Raw genomic sequence first — 21,460 nt, 5'->3', positions numbered from 1 at the left:
GATTTTTCTTTTTTTGTGTGGTTGAACATTAAAACTAAGTAAATTATAAACTCCTATCTGAGATTGTCTGAATGTGTGGCAAAGGTTGTCAGCTGCCCTGGTGCGCGGGGATAAAACGATACTAGCCTTTCTAATGTTCGGAGCATTGCTCATGTCTCATTCTGGAAACGGTGATCTTTTTATAGTGTCAGTGCTGACAGCAAACCCTCTGCACGACCTGATTTGATTCCTTTGAAGTGCAGACTGTGATTTCCTATTGTAGATATCTGAGATGTCCTCAGCTTTTCTCACTGGAGTGCACTGGAGTGCTATCATTGTTTCATCAAAGCCAGTTCTGCTTCATCATCATCTATCCCGAATCTTTCATTTATGTGTGTCTCCCCTCCCCTCTCTCCTAGTCCCACCCAGACTTCTTTGTTTTTGGTTTTCTGAGGAAGTCACAGGGAGGTGTTGTCAGGAGGTGTTGAAAAAGAGTAATCATAGCTTATGACACTAATCTGTTTCTGTCTCTCCTCTCTCTCTTTTCTCCGGCAGGTGAAAGAACGTGCAGACCGACTGTCTCACACTAAGCTATGGAATGCTCTCTGCTCCCACCATCACTAACCTCCCATCTTTGGACTGAGCTCCAAACGCTTAGTTAGCGGCTGTGCTTCTCCCCTCAGACTCTTTATAACCAGGGGACGAAGAGAAGGTGTGGGCTTACCAAGTCCTCCGCTAAAAACGCACAGAGCACTTCATTTTTTTTTTTTTTCTTCTTCTTCTTTTTTTGTAGATATTTTAAGCAGGATATTTGTTTCTTTGCATATTTTTCTCACCTGAAATCATATCAAGATGGATCTGGAGTCGTATCTGTGGATGGTGGTTATTGGCTTCATCATTGCCTTCGTCCTGGCATTTTCAGTCGGAGCTAATGATGTGGCCAATTCATTTGGCACAGCAGTGGGATCCGGCGTGGTCACTCTGAAGCAGGCCTGCATCCTGGCATCCATCTTCGAGACGCTGGGTTCAATGTTGCTCGGGGCCAAAGTGGGAGAGACGATTCGGAAGGGCATCATAGATGTCAGCCTCTACAATGACACGGTGCCCGTGCTCATGGCAGGCGAGGTCAGCGCCATGGTTGGTAAGTTGAATTTGCTCTTACATCCACTGAGTGATGCAGTTGCCGCTAATGTCTTAAGCCTCATTTTAGACATGCAAATCCTTATGTTTATCTGATGGACAGTTTTAGGCCATGCTGGAATAAGCACCAGAGTCAATTTGATGTAAAAGCCACAACAGCACTTCTACTAAATAGACCCAGTGATTGTTTTTTTTTTTGTTTTTTTTGTAATATTTGCAACCTGTCGCATGTCTGAATGAAGTTTGAAGTAACTTAAAAGTGCAAAAAAACTTGGATGTCGATGAAATTTAGGATTCATTATTTTATTTTATCCTTTACAAATCACATCAGACTTCATCAAAACTTGTAACAAACACGATAAGTGGAGAACATGTTTGACTTTTTGATGTTATAGCTGCTAAACAACTGTTAACAAACAGGAAACAACCATGAGACTGGAAATAAGAATAATAGTTGTCAGTAGCTCTGAAAACAGTCTGTAAATGCTTTTTATTAGAGATGCTTAAATGTATTTTTCTTTTCTGTCTTCTAAGACTGTTAAAAGGCTTTTGAATGAGCCATGATGGAAGAGAGACTTTGTTGCCTCGGCGATTTTTTTTTTTCCCTGAAAATTTTCAACGAGAAAAGAAATCTTTAAAAGTTGATTCATTTTGCTAATATTAGTTGTGATGCTAGTTGCAGCCAAGAGAAACTCCTGCGACTTCCACTCCATAGATGAAAAATGTGTTACCAAAGGTGCCCCCCTGCCCCCATCACTCCAGTGTTTTAGGCACTACAAGTTTCGATCCTTATCCGGCGAAGGGTCACACAGAGCCAAAGATCTATTTTCAGCCATTCAGCCACACGATCAAGTATTCCTACAGAAGTTTTCCTGATGTCAACATCATCCTGTCCGTCTAGGATTACAACAACACGTGCTTTTTCCTAGTAAAATAACAAATAAAAACTCTTTACATTAGAAATCTTTCTCACATGCCTAAAAGATTTGCACATTGCAGTAATATATGGTATATATTAAAGAAGAAATGCTTCAGTTTCACCTGTAAAGTTGTAAAATAAACTTTTAAACTTCAACAATGTCTTATTTATTACCTCATATAAACTACTTTGATATGTATTGTTCAATATTTACCATGTCACAAATTAGGCCCTGCTAATCCTCCCGAAATCCACTTTTGATCTTTAAAAACTCTGTATAGCTTAATGCAGACATAGACCTTTATAAAAGGCTTAGAAATGAATTTGAATTTAACAATAATGTTATATATATTATCCTGGGCTCAGCTGGTACTCGTGACATGCACCAATCCTCATGTATGTATCATAATTACTGTTATTAAGCAGTGCACCTCACTCACTTTCTTACTGTACATGAAAGGCACTGCACGAAGTTTTTTTTTAAAATGTATTTTCAGATCAAACTTTATTGGGGCTTTGCAAATGTTAGCTAACCTTGCAGCATTGTAAGTATTTCCTAAGAGCCGCAGGAAAACAAAACTCTTGAAGTGAAACATAAAGAGGAATTGTTTAGTATCAACTGGAGACTCGCACACCACTATTTCAGTAAAAGCAGAAAACAATGGGTCTCCCATTAGGACAATACCATTTTGATGACAGACTGCTGGCAAATGTTGATTTAAAAAGGGCAGCATTATGCACAGGGGAAAATTCAGGTGTGGCTGGCTGCCACAGGTCACTGTTGGAGAAACGTTTTAACTGGCATATTGTTCATGCATAATTAAAGAAGTTTTAACCTATTGTTAAAACTTCCTCCACAAGTTCTTCTTGTGTACTGGAGGCTTTGGTGTTTTGCTGGAGTTTAAAGTCTAATTTAGGGCTGACAATGATTTGTCCTATTATCTGCTTCTCTAGGATAATGAAAACAACTGCATGTATAAAATCTCCAGCCAAAATAAGCTTTTAAAAGGTTGCCTCCCCCCCCTGCAGGTTATAAGTGTACTATGTACACCCAAAACAGTACTTAACAGCTAACTCGATGAGTGTTTCTAGCTCTACTTATCGGAGCACTGAACTGACACCATGCTAACTCAATTTATGGAAATGTAAGCCAAGAGAAATGGTACACATTTTTCTACACATACACATTCCCTAGCGCCACTCGGCTGAAACTGTTGTGAACCTCAGCTGTGTGCATGTTTCAGTTTCAGTTCAGTGCAGTTTCCTGGTTCAGCTGTTGATTGGCTCTTTGGAGGCAGGTTGTGTCATCCCTCATATAATATCTCTGCTGTAAAACTGTTTCGGCCCCTCTTAATTCCTGTCCTCAACCCCCTTCAGGTCATGCCACAGCATCTCAATTAGATTAAGGTTAAGGCTCTGGCTTAGCTTCTGCAACAAATTTTCTTTTTTCAGCAGCTCTGTTGTTGTTGTTTCACTCTGTGCGCTTTGGGTCATTTTCTGCTTACATCACCCAAAATCTCCAGAGCTGCAGGTCATGATCCCCTGCCCCTAAAGTTATCTTGTAATTTTCAAATTCACTGTTTCCTCAGTGATTTGACAGGGGGCTCTTTCACTACACACATTTTATGACTTTATTTATAGAGAGAGGTACCTCTATAAACCCACACTTCCAGTTTTTCCTGATTTTAATGAGCTTTTTAAAGTCTTAGTCTCAGATGTTCTTTTCGGTTTTCCAGCTTGGGCCATGAGTAACTACTCTCTGTGTTGAACTTTGTCTGTGTTATTGGTTTAGTTAAAATATTTGTCTCTAATGAATGTAGTGATTTAGAAGACATATTTGAGTGATTATTTCGAAACTTTTTCTCACGACTGGATCTTAAAATATTCCTCTTTTTAAATATATATAATCTTCTATGTCAAAAACACTGCAATTACTCACATCATTGAGCAATTTTTGAATAGCAGTCTTTGTTAAAGGAGGGGTAAACAAAGCCTAGTGTAGTTTTCAGATTATACTTTTGTCCCAGCTTCTATAAACACTGCAAACTTAAGGCAGTTATTTGGAATTTCAAATGGCGCTCTCAGGCCCTCATTTAAGATGTTACATGATGTCACACAAACTGCAGATGGGAATTAACTGCTAATTTTCCCAAGAGATTGTTTTTGTGCATGGAGGCGGACAAATAAATAAACTAAGCTAAACATTAGATTTTTGTCTCTGTTTTGGTCACAGGGTCAGCCGTCTGGCAGCTAATCGCCTCCTTCCTCAAGCTCCCCATCTCTGGGACTCACTGCATCGTTGGCGCCACCATCGGCTTCTCTATGGTAGCCATCGGCACAAAGGGAGTACAGTGGATGCAGCTTGTCAAGATTGGTAATGGCAGAAGATTGTATCAGAGTAGTGTGTGTGTGTGTGTGTGTGTGTGTGTGTGTGTGTCTGTGTGCGTGCCTATAATAACTGCCCCATTTTCCAGTGAAACCTGATGGAATAGAAACCACTCTGAGATATGCCCAGTGGAGTTTGATTTTTAGAAAGGTTTCTAGGTTTTTAGTAAACAACAATCTTCAGATTGTGTTTCCAAGTACATGACTCACTTTATACCCAGTACTTTATTGAGTTTAGTTTAGGCAGATAAACCTATTTCTTCCTTGTTAAGAGCCTCTGTCATACATCATACAGCATCCTCGAGCTCAGCATCCAATAATAATGCATACTTTAAAGAATAATAAACTCTCACGTCACCATAAAACTGGTTATTGGGATTTATTCTCATACTTAAATACATAACTCATAAATGAAATGACTTGGAATTCATTTTAGGAAGAGAACTGATGGCTAAAAACACAAAAAACTATTAAAACACAGAATTTCTGGTTGTAGAGAGATGGCAAGGCTCTCCTGTCCTTTTCCTCATTAACATTTTTCAATTCTTCTTCAGTGGCGTCTTGGTTCATCTCCCCCTTGCTCTCTGGACTCATGTCTGGACTTCTCTTTATGCTCATCAGACACTTCATCCTCAACAAGGTAGGCGCACATCACTTTCAACTAATGCTGTGTTCAGTTTTGTGACGCTGCCCTTGCATTTGCAGCCGTTGCACTCTCCGCACTCACACTTAGCTGCCAATCTGGTAATTTTAATATAAGAAATTGGAGACAGACTTACACGTGTACGCCCAACTTGTCTGAAAGAACTTGAGCACAGATAAAAACCCATTTGATATGGCAACACCCGCGGATTTGTTATGTAATGGGAAAGCTCTGGCAGACTAGGAAGTGCTGCAGATCATCCGAGGGTCACGACTGCAGGATTATATATGAGTGAGTCACGGGAAGATTTGCCGTTTGGGCCGGTGTTACTGCATAGATGGGTCAAATTAGGAATGAGTTCATTTTTGCGTCTGCAGGCTATTTGCATCAGAATATTCGATCTTTCTGTTTTGTGTTTGCAGGGTTGAGATTTGTTACTTCTGTAAAATTCACATCCCATTTAGTGTCATTTTACATTTCACCTGCCTCTTTAGTCATATTAATTATTAACCTTCTGATAAAAGCAAGCCATGGTTGTGCAAGATGGAATAATTGTATTACTCCACACCTTTAAATTGACCTGAGCTAAACTTTTAGCCAGAAGATGCTGTCCTATCGTTGACTGCATATGATCATGTTCTCATTTTAGCTAATATTTTATTGTGTTGTGCATGTTTTGTTTTATGATTTATTATCATTATTGTTGCATTTCCTTTTTTACTTCACAGGATGACTCTGTTCCAAACGGATTGCGAGCATTGCCCCTCTTCTATGCCTCCACCATTGGTATCAACACATTCTCCATCATGTATACTGGAGCTCCATGTAAGTGCTTATTCCCAGTATATCTCTGATTATTTAACCTGACACCAGTGTATGATCAAATTATCACCTCAGGGATGGAAGCGCTTGTTAGTTTGCTCAAAATTCCTCTTGAATGTGTGATGCCAGTACATGATTTTTTATTTTTTATTTTTTTAATGTGTGTTCATTAACTGCAGTGCTCGGGTTGGAGATGCTACCAGTGTGGGCCATCTTTCTCATCACTTTAGCTGGCTCGCTGGTCTGCGCAGCTCTGGTCTGGATATTGGTCTGTCCCTGGATGAGGAGAAAGATTGCAAGTAAGTATCTGTTAAATTTGGTTTAGGGTTAGGGTAAGCGTTGTGTTTAGGCTTTTGGTTTTATGTAAACGAATGTCCTCACAAGGATATCCATACGTGTGTGTGTGTGTATGTGTCCAGTCTGTCTCTCTCACGCCATGTGAAAACGCTCTGACACCAAACAACGGAAGCCAGGGCATGTGCTTTCTTGTTGGCCTCAGCCAGAGGCACTAAAGCCACCAGAAAAATCCCTGTGAACTCTCCAGTGCTCCACTTAGATTTTTGGGCGTAGAGCTACTTGGTCAGATGAAAGAGGCTAAGATCATGGCCTGCAGTGTAGAAAGCTTTCAGGATCAGGGCTGGGAATTGTTTCCCTAATGGGAAAACCAGCCCACAGCAAAGCAGGCAGTGCTGTAAAACTCATGACACAGAAAATTAAAACATTGGAAAAAGTAGACAGTGGTGGATAAAGACAAGGCACAGCTCTGTTTATTTTAACTTTGTGCTGGATAAATAAAAGGTTCTTTGTGTAAGAGCTCAAACACTCGATCCAAAAATCAGATCGATGCCAGAAATGCTTTGCACTATAAAGAAATATAAATAAAATTTAATAAGAAGCCGAGTGGTATTTATAGGCCATGAAAAATAATATCTATGTTTAGGCCAAAAAAATTAATGTTTTTTTCCATTGACTCATGGTTTGTGTGACCGTGTCATGAACCCCATAATGCCTGCGAGGATTACAGGTAAAATTATTGGTGCTAATCTGGATATTACTGCATCCACTTAAATAAAACAGGTCATAACTCTGATTGGGTTTTTTTTTTCTCTACTGGGGTATTCAAAGAGTCGGGTAGGCACTAGGATTAATTTAGATAATCTGTTTCTTGTCAGAAGTTTTGTCTCCTGAACCTGAAAGCAGAAGCAACAGCTTTTTTTAAGTGTGAAAAGTTGCAAATAAATTCTAATCTTTTTTTTTTTTTCCCCCTTTTTTTTGTCTAACTATTGTTTTGCTTTCTTAACTGGCTGCCATCCAGATTGGTTTCCTTGAAATCCTTTAATAATAAAAGGCTGCCACAATATAGTTGTGGCTTTCCTTTCATGATGGATTTAAAGCAACCTGCAAGAATGTCCTAACTCAGTGCTCTTTCAACTGCTGCTTGATCTCCTCCAGGTCGTTTAAAGAAAGAGCAGGCTCTGTCGAGGATTTCTGATGAGAGCCTGGACAAGATCCCTGAAGAGGAGGAGGAGAGCCCCGTCTTCAAAGAGTTACCAGGGGCGAAGGGCACAGATGAGGCTGTGATGCCGCTCACAGGCGGCAGCAGTGACCGGGGCACCCGCGAATCCAGCAGCGAGCTCACCAACCTGGCGAATGGAGGCACTATCCTGCCAAACGGCAGGGTGTATGGTACAACTGGACATTTATAATAATATTTGATAAGAGGAGAGTAACTATAGCTTTATTTATGCGTTAATACTTATTAGCATAAATAAATTTGCCATTAATGGAGATCAAACTCGTCGGTCATCATCATTAATATCCTGCTCCCACGCAGACTTTTCATTAATCGTCTGTCTTCCAGGTCGGACACACTCAATGACGAACGGCAGCCTCAAATCCCCCATCTCTAACGGCAGCTTCAGCTTCGATGGCCACATGCGTAGCGATGGCCAGGTGTACCACACGGTGCACAAAGACTCGGGTCTGTACAAAGACCTGCTTCACAAAATCCACCTGGGCCGCATGGATGACAACGAGCGCTCCAACGCCGGCCCACCTGACAACAATTACCGCCTGCTGCGCCGCAACAACAGCTACACCTGCTACACAGCGGCAATATGCGGCATGCCCGTCCAGCCGATGCGCTCCGAATCACGCGAGGACAGTGAAAAGCTGGTTGGTGAGGGAGGCGGCAGGAGCAACAGCGTGTCTTACTCCAAAAAGCGGATACGCTACGACAGCTACTCATCGTACTGTAACGCCGTGGCCGAGGCTGAGATCGAGGCTGAGGAGGGCGGAGTGGAGATGAAGCTTGCCACAGACCTGGAAGGGGTGGAGGAAGAAGGGGCTGCACCTCCAGGGCCGGACGACTTGGAGGATCAGGAGGAGAAGGACAAACCTGAGGTGTTTCTGCTTTTCCACTTCTTGCAGATCCTCACCGCCTGCTTCGGTTCTTTCGCCCACGGAGGCAACGATGTCAGGTGCTGCCCCCTACGTGTTGCATGACAGATAGCGACCTTTATGGTCCAGAGTACATTTCTCTGTCAACTAAATATAAAAAAATCATCTTCATGCTGCTCTTTGGACTTGAGTATATAATGCCTGAATAAGGTTTTTATCTACTTTCTTGTTTGTAGTAATGCCATTGGGCCTTTGGTGGCACTGTGGATGATCTATGAACAGGGCGGTGTGATGCAGGATGCTGCCACTCCTATCTGGCTGCTGTTTTACGGTGGTATAGGCATCTGTGCCGGCCTGTGGGTATGGGGCCGCCGCGTCATCCAGACCATGGGGAAGGACCTCACTCCCATCACCCCCTCAAGGTGAGAAAGTCGCCTCACAGGAGAGTGAGTGCACATGTGCGTGTCTGTGGATGCGGTTGGGTGCGTTTGAAGGAGAGTTGTGCTGCAGAGGTGAACTATCCACCATGCTTTGGTTTTACGCGCTCCATAGAGCCTCAACACGCTGACACAAACAAGTTCATAGAGGGCTCCCAGCCTCCATGGTGAGTACTTACTTTCCCACAGCCGTATTAGAATGCTTATGCACAATGTCTTAAGGGCAGTAAAGTGCAAATGAACAATCAGAAGATACTTAGTAATCCATGTGCAGACAGCAAAATGCATAAAGCAGTTTGTCTGTTGTGTAACTAATGAATGTTCTGATTTTCCCTCACTCTCTGCCAGGGAGTGACCTGCACACACAGTGTTGATGTGTACTCATGTTTATCATCAGAGGTCAGACAGATCGTTTAAGTGAAAAGATCTGTGTGTTCAGATCCATTACATTTGAGTTTATTAGGTAAAATACAAAGACTGAATGGATTTTTTTATTACTTTTTCCTGCTATAAACGTATAAATAAAAATTTGGTGATAAATAAATCTTGATCTCAGCATTAAGCACGCTATTTATGATTTTGGGAATCATCCCAGACTTTGCTAGAAATAATTCTTACTACTTTTTTACTGAAATCTGCTTTAGTAATAGTATCTTAGTGGTGCCTAGGGAGTGAAATAGTAGTGCATTTTTTTTCTCAGATTTTTTTGACCTATTACATAAAAATTATGAATAAACAAGTAGACTTTCGGACCACAACAAACAAAGCCTGAGGACACTGGCTGTCTGATAACCTGAGCAGTAGACGTCTCACATCCACAAACCCGTGCTGTTGCTCTGTCCTTGACTTCAGTCTCCTTCTTCCTCTCTCTCTTCTCTTCCCACGCATAAGATGAAGAGTTTGCGTGTGTGTGCGTGCGTGCCCGCGTGTGTGTCTGTGCATACCACAGAGTTGTTTGTGTGCTGAGGAAACCGAACTCTGCAAGTCACCGTGCATTGAATGTACTGTATGTGTCCGAGCATGCATGCACATTAGGGTCTAATTGTTCCAGCAAGGCGTTTTGAGGTGTGTGTGTGTGTGTGTGTGTGTGTGTGTGTGTGTGTGTGTGTGTGTGTGTGTGTGTGTGTGTGTGTGTGTGTGTGTGTGTGTGTGTGTGTGCGTGCATGTGTGTGTTTGAGTGGCTGTGTGTTGTTGCCTGGCAGGAACATCACACAGGGTTGCAGGAAGCTGTTTGGCATTCTGGGTGAAGAGAAGTAGAGCAGGAGGGGTGAGGGAGGGCCACAGTGGGAACCGTAGCCTCTCTTCTCCAACCGCAGGGAGGGACGCCAGTCTGACTCTTGCACTTTTCTTTTCCCCTCGTCCTCCTTTCTCCTTCCTACCCACTCCTGTAAATCACTATTTTTGTGGTTAACCCTCTTCTTCTTCTCAGCGCCCTGCTTTTTTCTTTTTCTTCATTCCTTTACATCTTGTTTTTTTTTTTACGTCTCACCTAAAGAGCTTTCTCTCTCTCTCTCTCCCCTTTTCCCTAAAGTCTCTTTCTCACGCTCATGCCCACGCCATCTCATTATTTTCCCTTCCCTCATTTCTCCTCTTTTTGTTTGGGCTCTCTCTTCTTTGTCTGTCTCCTTTCTCTCTTAATCTCCCTCCTTCCATCACCAGCTTAGACTTTTTGCCAGGACCCAAAGACAAATTTGCACTGGTTCACCGTTCTAAAGACTTGATTTCCTCCAGTGTCTGTTTCCATGCATCACTCTGAAAAGAAGTTTGTTTGGGGAAAGGACACGGAAGTGTTTATATGTGTGTCTGCGGTCTATGTGCCCGGGAATATATTTTAGCAGCCGCAGCGAACACCTAAAAAGTGCAATGTATCACAGCAGTAAAAAGACTTTTGAAACTTGAAGTATGGATTTTCATCCTTCTGCCCAGCTCTGCTGTTGAAGCACCACGGGGACAGATTGCTGCAGATCTACCAGGCTCTGCAAAGCTTAACCAGCAGAACTCAGACAAACACAAACAATCATATCTCTTTGTGATGAGTCAATATGGCACACTTGTCCAGTTGTGTATAGTTTATTGTTGCTGTTGAGAGGCGGAGCGAATGATGTGAGTTTTTTCTGTAGCTTTCTTGCAAGACCCTCTACTCCTACATTTTGACATGAGCTGGGGGAAAGCACAGGTCTAAGTAATACAGTTAACATTTGCCTAATGGCTATCAATTTCTGTAGGCCATGTCTACAGACAGAGTTAGGGCCAAGTGGCCATTTACAAATGGGTTCAAGATTAATCAGGTGACATCACTGGTGCTCTGCTGTCTTAGAGATTGGCTCCTGCTGCTCGACCACTCCGCACTCCGCCTGCAGTGACATTTAAATTTCAGTCGTATCTTCATCTGGAACCTTAGCTCAGTGTTTCTGACGAATGTTATTGGCTGACGAATGTTATTGGCTGCCATCTAGTAAGAGAAAAGCCACATTTTTCTCCTTTTAAGTTGCATTTTCATGCATTTAGTTTAATTTTTTTTTCCTCTTTCATGATTTGGAAGTTTATTCTAATGTCTAATGTCTTCTCTGTGTGTGTCCTGAAAGCAGCTGGTGGCTTTAGAGAAACTGTCTTCTAGTAAGCACAAGGCAGCACAGAAACACACCAACACAAAGGCCTGTTTGTATATCACATACTGAAACTGTATCCATTATGAATAACACACTGGTGTGTAATACCTGGTAGAAATGCTGTGTTTAGTGTGTGTGTGTGTGTGTGTGTGTGTGTGTGTGTGTGTGTGTGTGTGTGTGTGTAAGATATTTAATATTATTTCTGTTTTTCAAATGTGTGTTGGGTATACTTTAAAGAACTGCTGAATGCTCTGCAATGGTTTTATATGTGGATGCCAGTGAGATCGTGCCATCATGAGCAACATCCAAGACATCACAATGAAGAATGTCTCTTTGCTCCCTCCCCCCTTCCCTTCCTCTCCCTTCCCTTCCTTCCACAGTGGATTCACTATTGAACTGGCTTCTGCAGTCACAGTCGTGTTCGCTTCCAATATCGGAATCCCTGTCAGTACCACACACTGCAAGGTATGACTGAGTGGCCTTCCAGCTGGCCTCTCAACTCCCTTTCAGGCATTTCCAGGGGACAGGGAGCTCACACTGCCTCCCAGGCCGCCGGGCTGGACTGAGCTAGAATCGCACACACACACACCAATTTAGCTATAATTAGTGCTTAGTCATGTCGTGAGATAATTAGCTAAAATCTGTTTTAGTTTACTATAATTTTATGCCTACCTCCCTACAAGTGCTCTGCTTCTTAGTTAAATTTCTCCACAGAAATCAAAGCTCAGATTATTGTGGCAGAGAAAAAAAAGGATAGTTGCAGTTTATGAAAATGTGGGTCTTATTTATTAGTTTTGACCTTCTTTTCTGTCTGTTGTGATCACTTGTACAAGCTAGGCCGAAAGCCGTGAGCACGGCAACATTAGTCCAACAAAGTCAGTAACACGGGCCCTACTGTCGGGTGTGTTGTGGAAAAAAAAAGCAAGAAAGTATTTTCCTGTGGAAATCAGCAGGGAACCTGACTCGGTTAAATTTCCTAATACCACTTTTACAGTTACATTTTAATTTTATCATTAAAATCTCTTTAAACATTATCCTCTCGCTGATTTACTGAAATCCAGGCGATAAAAATTCTCGTAAGTCTGAGTTGCCTTTAATTATTACAGGGCGCTCCAGGCGGCTTTTCAAATAGCAGAAGAAGCTCTGCTCAATTGTTTTTGCTCCAATTTGCCATTCCTATCGTTTCCATCCTCATGAGTATGAAAAATGAACCCTAATATTTCCAGTTCTGTAGTTACGTGTCAGGGGAATTATTAAAGTTCTTTGCTTTTTGCTAAAGTGTTTTCCACAGTGATCACAGTAACAGCATCGTTAGTAGAAATTGTCGTCAAAACGATGTAAATACCACTCATTTTCTCATAAACAAGACTTATCCTCCGCAGGAACTGATAATCCTAACCAATCTTTGAGGTGCATGAGAAGATCAAAACGAATCCATGTCCAGCCGGCTACAACCAGCCCCAGGCAGCAGTGTGCAGCCCCTCTCCCCTGTTCTTTTCAGGAACAGCAGATCGAGGCTGGAATTCGAGACGGACCCCACCAGTCCCAATCCTCCCCTGCCCGCCCCCATCAACACGGTGTCTCATTCTCTGTTTCATTTCCACCAAGTCTCTTCCATTTTGCCCTCTTAGCACTGGCATGGTTTGGTGTGTGGGTTTTCGACCCTGCCGTGCTTGTCCGCAAGCAGACCTCAACCTCCCAAATACCTACCATCCCCCCCCCCGAACCCACCTGTCACACTTGTTTTCCACTTTTTTTTACCTCTCCATCTTTCTCTGTCTCTCTACTCATCTATCTTCACAGCGGATTTTGCATTGAAGTAATGAGTGCGCTAACAGTGCTTGTTGCATCAAATGTGGGCATCCCAATAAGCTCCACCCACTGCAAGGTATTGGTAGTGAAGTCATCCTAGAGAGCCCTCCGGGAGCTCGCCTTCATCGCTTCACCTGTAGCTGTCAATCGCCAAAGCCAATCACAACTCCCGAAGTTGACGTTTTGATTTCTCGTGCAGTTTTCCTTCAGCAACACAACCCCAAGTTTGACTCAAAGGTAGCTTTGTAAGATTAAAGAATGTTATCAGGCAGTTACGTGCATGTTTATTAGACATACAGCAAATACATAGATATCATCTTTATTTATTTATTGTTTTTTGTTTATTAAATTAGTAGTAAAAAATTTTTTTAATAGATGAAAAACCTAGGAATATTTGCTAAACGAATACACAAGTAGAGAGTTTGATGATAATATTGATATCACTAAATATTAAGCTATTGCCGTTAGCCTCTTAGCTACTTGTAAAGCTGAAGCTGGATGAAACACCTGAAATGTTTGTTTTTAGCTTATATAAGATCATATGTGCAATAATCAGTGAAAACAGGAATGCAAAAATGTTAGCTCCACTGAAGGGAAACTGCACAAGACTCAAAACTGGGTTTAAGTTACTGGTGATCTATTTGTCTAAACATCAATATCATCGCCATCCATACCTTATCTTCATTTCTCACCTCCAAATGCCTTCGCGTTTCCTGCCTAAAAACCTTGGATAATCAACTGCTCTGCTAAAATGCTAAATCTACTGATGGTTAGAGGTATATAATCGTGGTGGTGATTTGAATGATTTAGTGATTCTTATTTATTTGTTTATTTTAAATGTGGAGATGGTCCACAGATGATGCTGGACTAAAAAAAAAAAACACTAGCAAGACTTGCAGCTCTTTGACATTTTAAATTGTTTGGTTTTCAGAAAGTAGCCAGCAACATCTGTCAACATCTTCTCTGTGTGTGTGTGTGTGTGTGTGTGAGAGAGAGAGAGAGAGAGTGTGTGTCTGTATTTGTGTCACTGGCATCCATTCGGTTTCAGTGAAGTTCTGTTGTGTATGAGTGATAATTTTTCTTTTCAGGTCTTTTGTGTGAGTGGGTGTGGAAGTTAAACCGAATGGATGGGTGTGTGGGTCGGTGTGGTATGGTAATGTGCAGTGACTCGTTTCAAAAACTCAAAAACAATACGAACACTGAGGTCACACCAAGTTCAGAATTTGTTGCTCCGTGCTTGAGGTACTACAACCATCAAACAAACAATGTGACCACTGAGATAAATATTGTTCAACACATGCACACCCTGCTTTGGAAAGAGGAGAATCCAAGAAATGCTACATTAAAGTATCTTGCGTTTAAGTAGAGAGGCTACATGACCTGAATGTATTTTCTGGGAGATATTTTTGTGAGTCTAGTAGAGCTTAGTCTTATTAAGACTGACTAATAAACCAAAAGAACAGGCTGGACTCTGTTGGCCCGACTTTCCACATTTAGTCAGCGTGTAACAGACGGTGTCTCATGTTGCTGCGGCCATATAAGAGCAGGGAAACGCGGTTTAACTCCCGCCCACCTGTAGCGTCACTAAGAGCTGAAACCACTCACTGCACGTTACTCCAACACTCAGGTGTGTCGCTTTGAGTCTTTGGACATGGATTAGAAAAAAATCTCTTTTGTATTCTGAAGTTATTTCTATCAAAAGAAAGAAGTGGAAGTCTGAAATTTGCAGACAGATTCACACAAGCTAACTAGCTCTCAGGTTTAGTGCTTTTTGATATTTACAGCCTAATAATAAGTAAATAATAGACTGTTGCTACTCTAGAGCTGCTGATTTCAGGCTTCCACGGATACCAAATTTAATTTATGCTGTGATAACCTCTATAATCTGCTTGCAGTCACTAACACAGACACTGAAAACTGATCTGATTTTGAAGAGCTGCAGGTTGCACATGGCCTTTCTGCTGACCTATTGATATGTTATCACCTTTTGTTGTTGTCTTTCTGGACGCACTCTTTGGTGGAAGTTTTTTTTGTTGTTACTCAGTACAACTTTTAGATACAGTTAATATACCAATTACTACCAGTTTCAATATCAATTACATTAAATTCAAAGTATCAAAGTATTTTTTGTAAGAGTCCATGTAGTACGAAAATGGAATTGAGTATGTATGTACATATTTTTCTTATACTGTCCCTCTGTGAAGCATGTTAGCTCGCCCCCTGTCTAAAAAGTTGCTGACCACACTCTACTAACTGGCTTCTTCTTGCCTGACTTCCACAAACAGGAATTTGATTCTTTTTAGCCCCATGTTTTCAACCTAGTGCTTCTGTTTGTGCTTAAAATGACCATGTAAGGACATCCATGCCGAGGTGATGTCATCTCGGGACAAGAGTAGAAAAAAACGTAGTCTGAAGCCTGAGCTTTAGCTCATAGAGATTACTTTTACATACGCTGTCCTCGTTTTTTGAAACTTTGCTCGTGTTCTAAATAAGCATGCAGTGTTTTATGTGGGAGCAAATTAGGAAAATCATAAAAGGTACCATTAAATAGAATATTTAATAATAAACTTATTATTATTGTTGTTGCAGAAGAATTTGAGGACTTCTTCAAGTGCTGACTGATACTATTAGAGGAGACTTTAAGTGACAAACACATAATTTCCACCAATCACCATCTGCAATTTAATTAATCAGCTGTTGCTGTTATCTTTTCTGTCCAATAGGGTTAATTAGACAATTAACCACTTAATGCACAAGAGAAGAGTTTAGCATTGCAAAACATGCCTTAAAAATAGCTGACGTAATCTGACTGCAAAACAATCTTGGAGAAACTTCCATCAAGAGAAAAGCGTGGACAACCTGTAGCTCTTTATACTGACTTTGGCTTTGCTGCGTTGAACGTTTTGTTCTGTGCTGCTGCTGATTATTTTTCTTTCTTTCCTCCTTGCTGCGGCCTCCAGGTGGGCTCAGTTGTGGCTGTGGGTTGGATCCGCTCCCAGAAAGCAGTGGACTGGCGCCTCTTCAGGAACATCTTCCTGGCGTGGTTTGTCACGGTGCCTGTGGCCGGCCTGTTCAGCGCCGCCGTCATGGCCCTGTTTGTCTACGGCATCCTGCCCTACGTCTGAGGGCGCAATGCCGGGAGGGAGAGCAGAGGAGGAAAAAGAGAGTCGGGGAGAGAGAGAGAGAGAGAGAGGGGGAAACTTGGGTAGATGTCATATCTCGAATGTGTGGGTTGCAGATAGAAGAGAAGGAAGAGAGTCGACGCACAAGGGTGACGAGGAAGAAGGGAGGATGGTTTACAGGTGGACTTGGTTGTACTGTAGATGTGAGGAGGGTTGGTTCACATGCTGCCTGGCTCCGTAGTCCAGAGATCTTTTTGACTCATTTGAGTTCCCAATCGGTTTTTATTTATTCTCTTTCTTTTTGGTGGGATTGATTAAAAAATAAAAGTGTAACTAGTGTACCATTCAATCTGCTGTACATAAGACAATAACAGGGGACTTACTGGTAACTTCTAACAAAACATGTGACAGTCTCCTTAAAAAACAAAACCACGTAAATATAAAAAATACAGAAATAAAAATGATCAAAAAGCAGTTTATTCTGCTAACATAAGCCATCAGACTCGCCTGCAGTAAATCCATATCCTTCTGCCTGAAATTCTAGGCAGCACAATCGGTCAAGTGCTTACTTTTTATTATCGTTATCATTGTTCCAAAATGCCAGGGGTGAAAAAAAACAACAAAAAACAAAGCAAAACTGTAAATATTGTGATATTGGGTCGAGTGTGATTCGTTGTATTGCGGCTTGCTTTCAAACAAAAGAAGAAAAGATGTGCGCGTGGTCAACCAAACCCATCCGTCATCTCACTTTCAACATGCTAGCCAGGTACAACTGGGGCCAAACGGAACGGACGCCTCAGAGAGGAGCGGTGAGACTGTCACTCTGCTTTTGTTTTTTTATTATTATTATTATTTTTCACATGATACCATAGGAACCTAATTTACTAAAGAGTTGATTTTTTGTTTGTTTTTTTTGTCAAGAGCTCCTGTATGTTTTTAGAGATCTCATATTTTTTAATGATGTATTATACTGTAATTTGTACTGTAAATAATGTCCTTTAAGAGTTTGGATGTGGGGGTCTGGGATGGGGGATTGGGGATGCGTGCGTGTGAGTGTGAATGGTTTCAGAAAAGTGGGTGGGCGGGGGGGCCTCTTCACCTCATAATGATGTCAGAATTCACGGTTAGTTTCAACCCCCGCGGCTCATAGGAAACTCCCACCGATGAACACTTGGCAGGTTTTTCTGAAGTTGGCAGAAGAATATTGATTAGAACAAAGTGTTTTGCTTTACCAAACCCATCCACAGCAGAGGAAGTGAGAGTTGCCGTTGCATTCACTGTTTTATTGCCTGGGTGAATTGAACAGTATTGACAGAAGGTTCTTTTGTTAACGGCTCCCTCCTCGAGGAGATACGCAGATAGCGAGGGAGAGTGAGGTTGCTCTTTAGAGAGCAGAACCATGCCAAAGTAAGTTGTCACCATGTCTGTATGCCAGATAAATGAGGTACAGCAGATGCCAAAACTGATCAGATGTATAAAAAATAAAGCACTGATTAAGTTTAGTAAAAATGTTTGCATATCATCATCCATATGCCTTTGATTTTGGATAAAGCAGGAGTCACTTCCTTATATCAAAGGCTCCCTGCCCACTGATGAACCTTTACATTTTTTCATATTCAGATCATCTCAGATCTCGCACCGTGGTTATCCGAGATTATCCGAGTCCAGGTTTCGAATCTAACAGAGTGAGACATGCAAAAAGCTAAGGCCTTGTGATCTGTCATATCGAATACTTAAATTGTAAAGCGTTATGCAGATGTCGAAAGGAAGAGGACTCAATCCAAGCCACACGAGTAGCTCCTCAAAATGGGCAGGTGTTGTTTGGAGCAGAGAAGCATTTAGTCTCTCAATCACCTCTGATTCAGTCTAAGCGCCATGTCATGAGGTGTGTGAATCACAGCCCGGTGAGGGTTTCAAGGCTGCTCATGCCACAAAAATATCACAAGACTTTTGTCTTAGGACTTAAGGTTGTATTCGAAGGTAGAACTGATCATCACCAGCTTTTTAAAACGGTCACCTGACCTGTAGATGAACAAAGTCTTTTTTTTTTTTCTTTTAATTTGAACAAACTCGATGCCAGGTGTCGCAAGTTGTTTTTGTTCTTGTGGTGTGTTTCCTCATTTCTTGTTTTGTTTGTTTGTTTGTTTGTTTGTTTGTTTGTTTGTTTTCTCTCTCTCTCATGAACAAATCTATGCTTAAGTAGCCACTTGCCTTGTAACTTTGTGTTTTACTTTGTGCAGAAAAAGTAAACTAATTATGTACTGTGGTGTTTACATCGTAACCATATTGTAGAGTTATCTGAAAAACAAAAAACCCACAAAAAACAACTGTTGCCTAATGATGCCAATGAAAGACAAACTATTAACCGTGAGTTTTTAAGTGCAAGTAAAAAAAAAAAATAAAAAATAACCAGAAGTGTCTAGAGAGAAAGAGAGCGAGAGCAAGTGTGTGCGCAGTGACTCGTTTTTCATTTTGTTTCTTGTAGCGGTAGCGCTGATCCTGACCCCCGTCACCTTACACTGCTACTACAATGCATTAACACTACATGTATGGGTGCAATTCAGTAATAAAGAGGATTACTAGAGAAATTTCATCAGAACTATATTTTTCTACCATATCTGAGTTTTAACCGGGATGAGCTTCCGGACACTTTGGAGGACACTCTATGGGGCTGATGGTAAAATCTGGCCAATTGGGATTAGTTGTTGTAAGACTGTAATCGCAGCAATACTGAGAAATGGTCTTATTTCAGGGTGCCATGTGCCACACTTCCTCTCAGCCCGGTGGGTTCCTCTAACATATAGACTGATGTGTCGGTTGCCAGTAGATCAGATTTTTAAATTACCATTTTTATTTTTGAATTTTTGATGAAAACACTTTGTAATTTTGTTTCCCTACTGCTTTGGCCACGAGCTTCAAGAGCAGCACAGCACCGTGCCAGAAAACCATTGTGTAGGACTGCCCTGATGAAGATGAATGCAATGAGTGGTATCTGGAAACTTGATTGTGAGGAAATTTGTTTCCTTGTTTTTTGGCAGGTTAGCGCTGTTGAAGCTCATGGCCTTCTACTTTTCCACAGGCTGTGTGTTGTTCAGGGGGGCTGCACAGAGCCGGTGTGTTCAAATCTTCTTGTGTTTGTTCTCTGATGCCCGGAGGAAGAATATTTCGAAGGAATTTTGCGATGACACAAAACATTTAGCCTTTCCCCCCCACCCAGGAAAATACGCAGCAGAGATCTGAAGCTTTCATGGATGTTTTTTCCCCCTTTGTCTTTAAAGCAAGCCAGTGTAACCGCCAACTTCTAATTGCTAAACAGCTGAGGCACTCTGGCCTCAAGCAAATGGCACAAAAATGACAAAAATTAGCAAAAGCAGACGGTAGCCTCAAAATTTTTAAAATCTCTCATGCAGTCGTGATGATAGCATTTTGTGCTATTTTATTTCTTTGGATTCTAGGACCAAAGAGTTAGCATTTTATACTGTGGCATTTATAACTGCTGAAATAAAAGCACAGTTTAAACCTTAAAAATCTACATTCATAATATGAAGTCAGAAGCTGAAGAAAGACTCTTTCATTGGCCAGCTTTCTACTCTGAGGCTTGTGGAAGTTTGTTGCTCTGGTGCAAGATTTACTAAACAATATAATGAGCCGGAAAAAACTTTATTTCCTTCATGCATTAGGAGGTTTATTTGTGAATGGACTAAGGTCAGCCGGCATGCATCGCGTGTTTGATTTGTGCAGTATCACCATCCTCTGCTGCAGCCCCCCTTTGTAACTCACACTGTCATTTTCTATATTGTTTTCCATGCATTCTCAGTCCTGATAGGCCAAAAGGGATGCACTGCTCAAGATGGGGAGGGAAAGTGAAAATCGCCTTCTGCTGGCAGCTTTAAGTATCTGAGAGAAAGGGCTACATCCTGAGCCGGCAACAGGAAATATATACATCTAACGTGGTTCCCTGTAAAATCCAAACACTTTCAAATTTGATCACAAACGCAAAAAAAGATTGGGCGTAGGGATGACCACGGCCCCTAGAGGACGCAGTTTGACACGTTCCCTCCCCGTAGAGAGGGACAGCATTTTAGATGGACTGTTTCAACGATTGGTTGAATTGCCATTGAGGGAGCTGCTGTGCTTCTGCCGCATTTCAACTGTTTATTAACCTTTTCGTAGACAAAAAAAACGAAACAGAATGTGCCATTTCTTTCTCCCTGAATGTGCAATACAAGCCGTTTCTCGTGAAGGTGCAACTACATTGCCGTCACGTTAGTGGTCGTGTGTAGCTCCACCTGCCCTGGTGTAATAGCGCCCTCTCCTGTGTGTGTGGGACTAGCACCGCCTCCCAAAGGCGGAGCGGCATCAGCTCAGACTTTCATCTGGATGTGGCGTGCTGTCTCCTAGTTGTCGGGTCTGTTTTGTAATAGAATGTGCTCCTTGGCTGGCCTGCAGGTTTTACAGCTCTGTGATGTCTCTTTACTGTTTACTGCTACTTAACTGTCCGGTCCTTCAGAAATAAGATGCATATATATATGAATACAAATGAATAAATAAAAAAAAATAATAATAAAAAAAATCTAAAGAAACTGTAGCCTGCTTCTACAAAATCTTAAAGCTCTTCTGATTTGCATATATCGTACTGTAATGTTTTATTTAAGATTTAGTGAGAAAATGTCTGCATTTAAACTAAATTATGGGAATTAAAATTACAAAGAGTACCTAAAATCCACTGAGTTGTGTCTTACTTTTGTAAAGGTGTGTCGTATGTGTTTGTATGCTGCATAAGGAAAGCTGGGAAAGTGTATAATTAAATATTGAATGGCTTTATTGCATAGTAGGCACAAGAGACGCATATTTAAGACAAGTTACCACATTGTTTATTTCACATAGTGTTTATTTATTTTTTTACATTATGGGTAAGCTAGAGAACATCTGGCAATGGGATCAGACCATCGTTGATGCTAGCGAGTTCTTGAACCACACCATTTTGTTTCCTTTTATACGAGATAAAGATGTCTCATGTTAGGAGTTGTGCATGTATTAAAAATCCAACAGTGGAAAGGAGCCACAGGACCTTTGGGCCCCTACTTCCATTTAGTAGTGTTGGACCACACCCAACCTCTCGACCGTGATTACAGGAATGTAGTTAACATTGTAAAGTTTTGTGACTGGTTTTAGGTCCAGCGTTATCGAGG

The 21,460-nt window shown here is 41.5% G+C and overlaps 1 protein-coding gene across 6 annotated transcripts in view; it reads left to right on the top strand.

The window, feature by feature from the left end:
- slc20a2 (solute carrier family 20 member 2) overlaps window positions 1-20,990 on the top strand; it is a 46,940-nt gene extending 25,950 nt beyond the window's left edge. For 5 of the 6 annotated variants that reach the window (XM_084947228.1, XM_084947231.1, XM_084947230.1 and 2 more), the window contains exons 2-11: window positions 535-1,120; window positions 4,272-4,412; window positions 4,978-5,063; window positions 5,795-5,891; window positions 6,068-6,187; window positions 7,341-7,574; window positions 7,750-8,368; window positions 8,525-8,710; window positions 11,715-11,799; window positions 16,107-20,990. In XM_084947228.1, coding sequence (XP_084803354.1) covers window positions 832-1,120; window positions 4,272-4,412; window positions 4,978-5,063; window positions 5,795-5,891; window positions 6,068-6,187; window positions 7,341-7,574; window positions 7,750-8,368; window positions 8,525-8,710; window positions 11,715-11,799; window positions 16,107-16,271 — 2,022 coding nt within the window. In that variant the 5' untranslated portion in view covers window positions 535-831 and the 3' untranslated portion in view covers window positions 16,272-20,990. Of the gene's footprint in view, window positions 1-534; window positions 1,121-4,271; window positions 4,413-4,977; window positions 5,064-5,794; window positions 5,892-6,067; window positions 6,188-7,340; window positions 7,575-7,749; window positions 8,369-8,524; window positions 8,711-11,714; window positions 11,800-13,137; window positions 13,223-16,106 lie in introns of all 6 variants that reach the window. The other variant, XM_084947233.1, reaches the window with a different exon arrangement.
- Window positions 20,991-21,460: the final 470 nt, after the last annotated feature.

The sequence above is a fragment of the Perissodus microlepis genome, chromosome 12 (assembly GCF_051167445.1).
Source record: "Perissodus microlepis isolate ML-2025 ecotype Zambia chromosome 12, ASM5116744v1, whole genome shotgun sequence".
NCBI classification, from domain to species: Eukaryota; Metazoa; Chordata; class Actinopteri; order Cichliformes; family Cichlidae; genus Perissodus; species Perissodus microlepis.
This window is presented reverse-complemented; position numbering and strand designations above follow the sequence as displayed.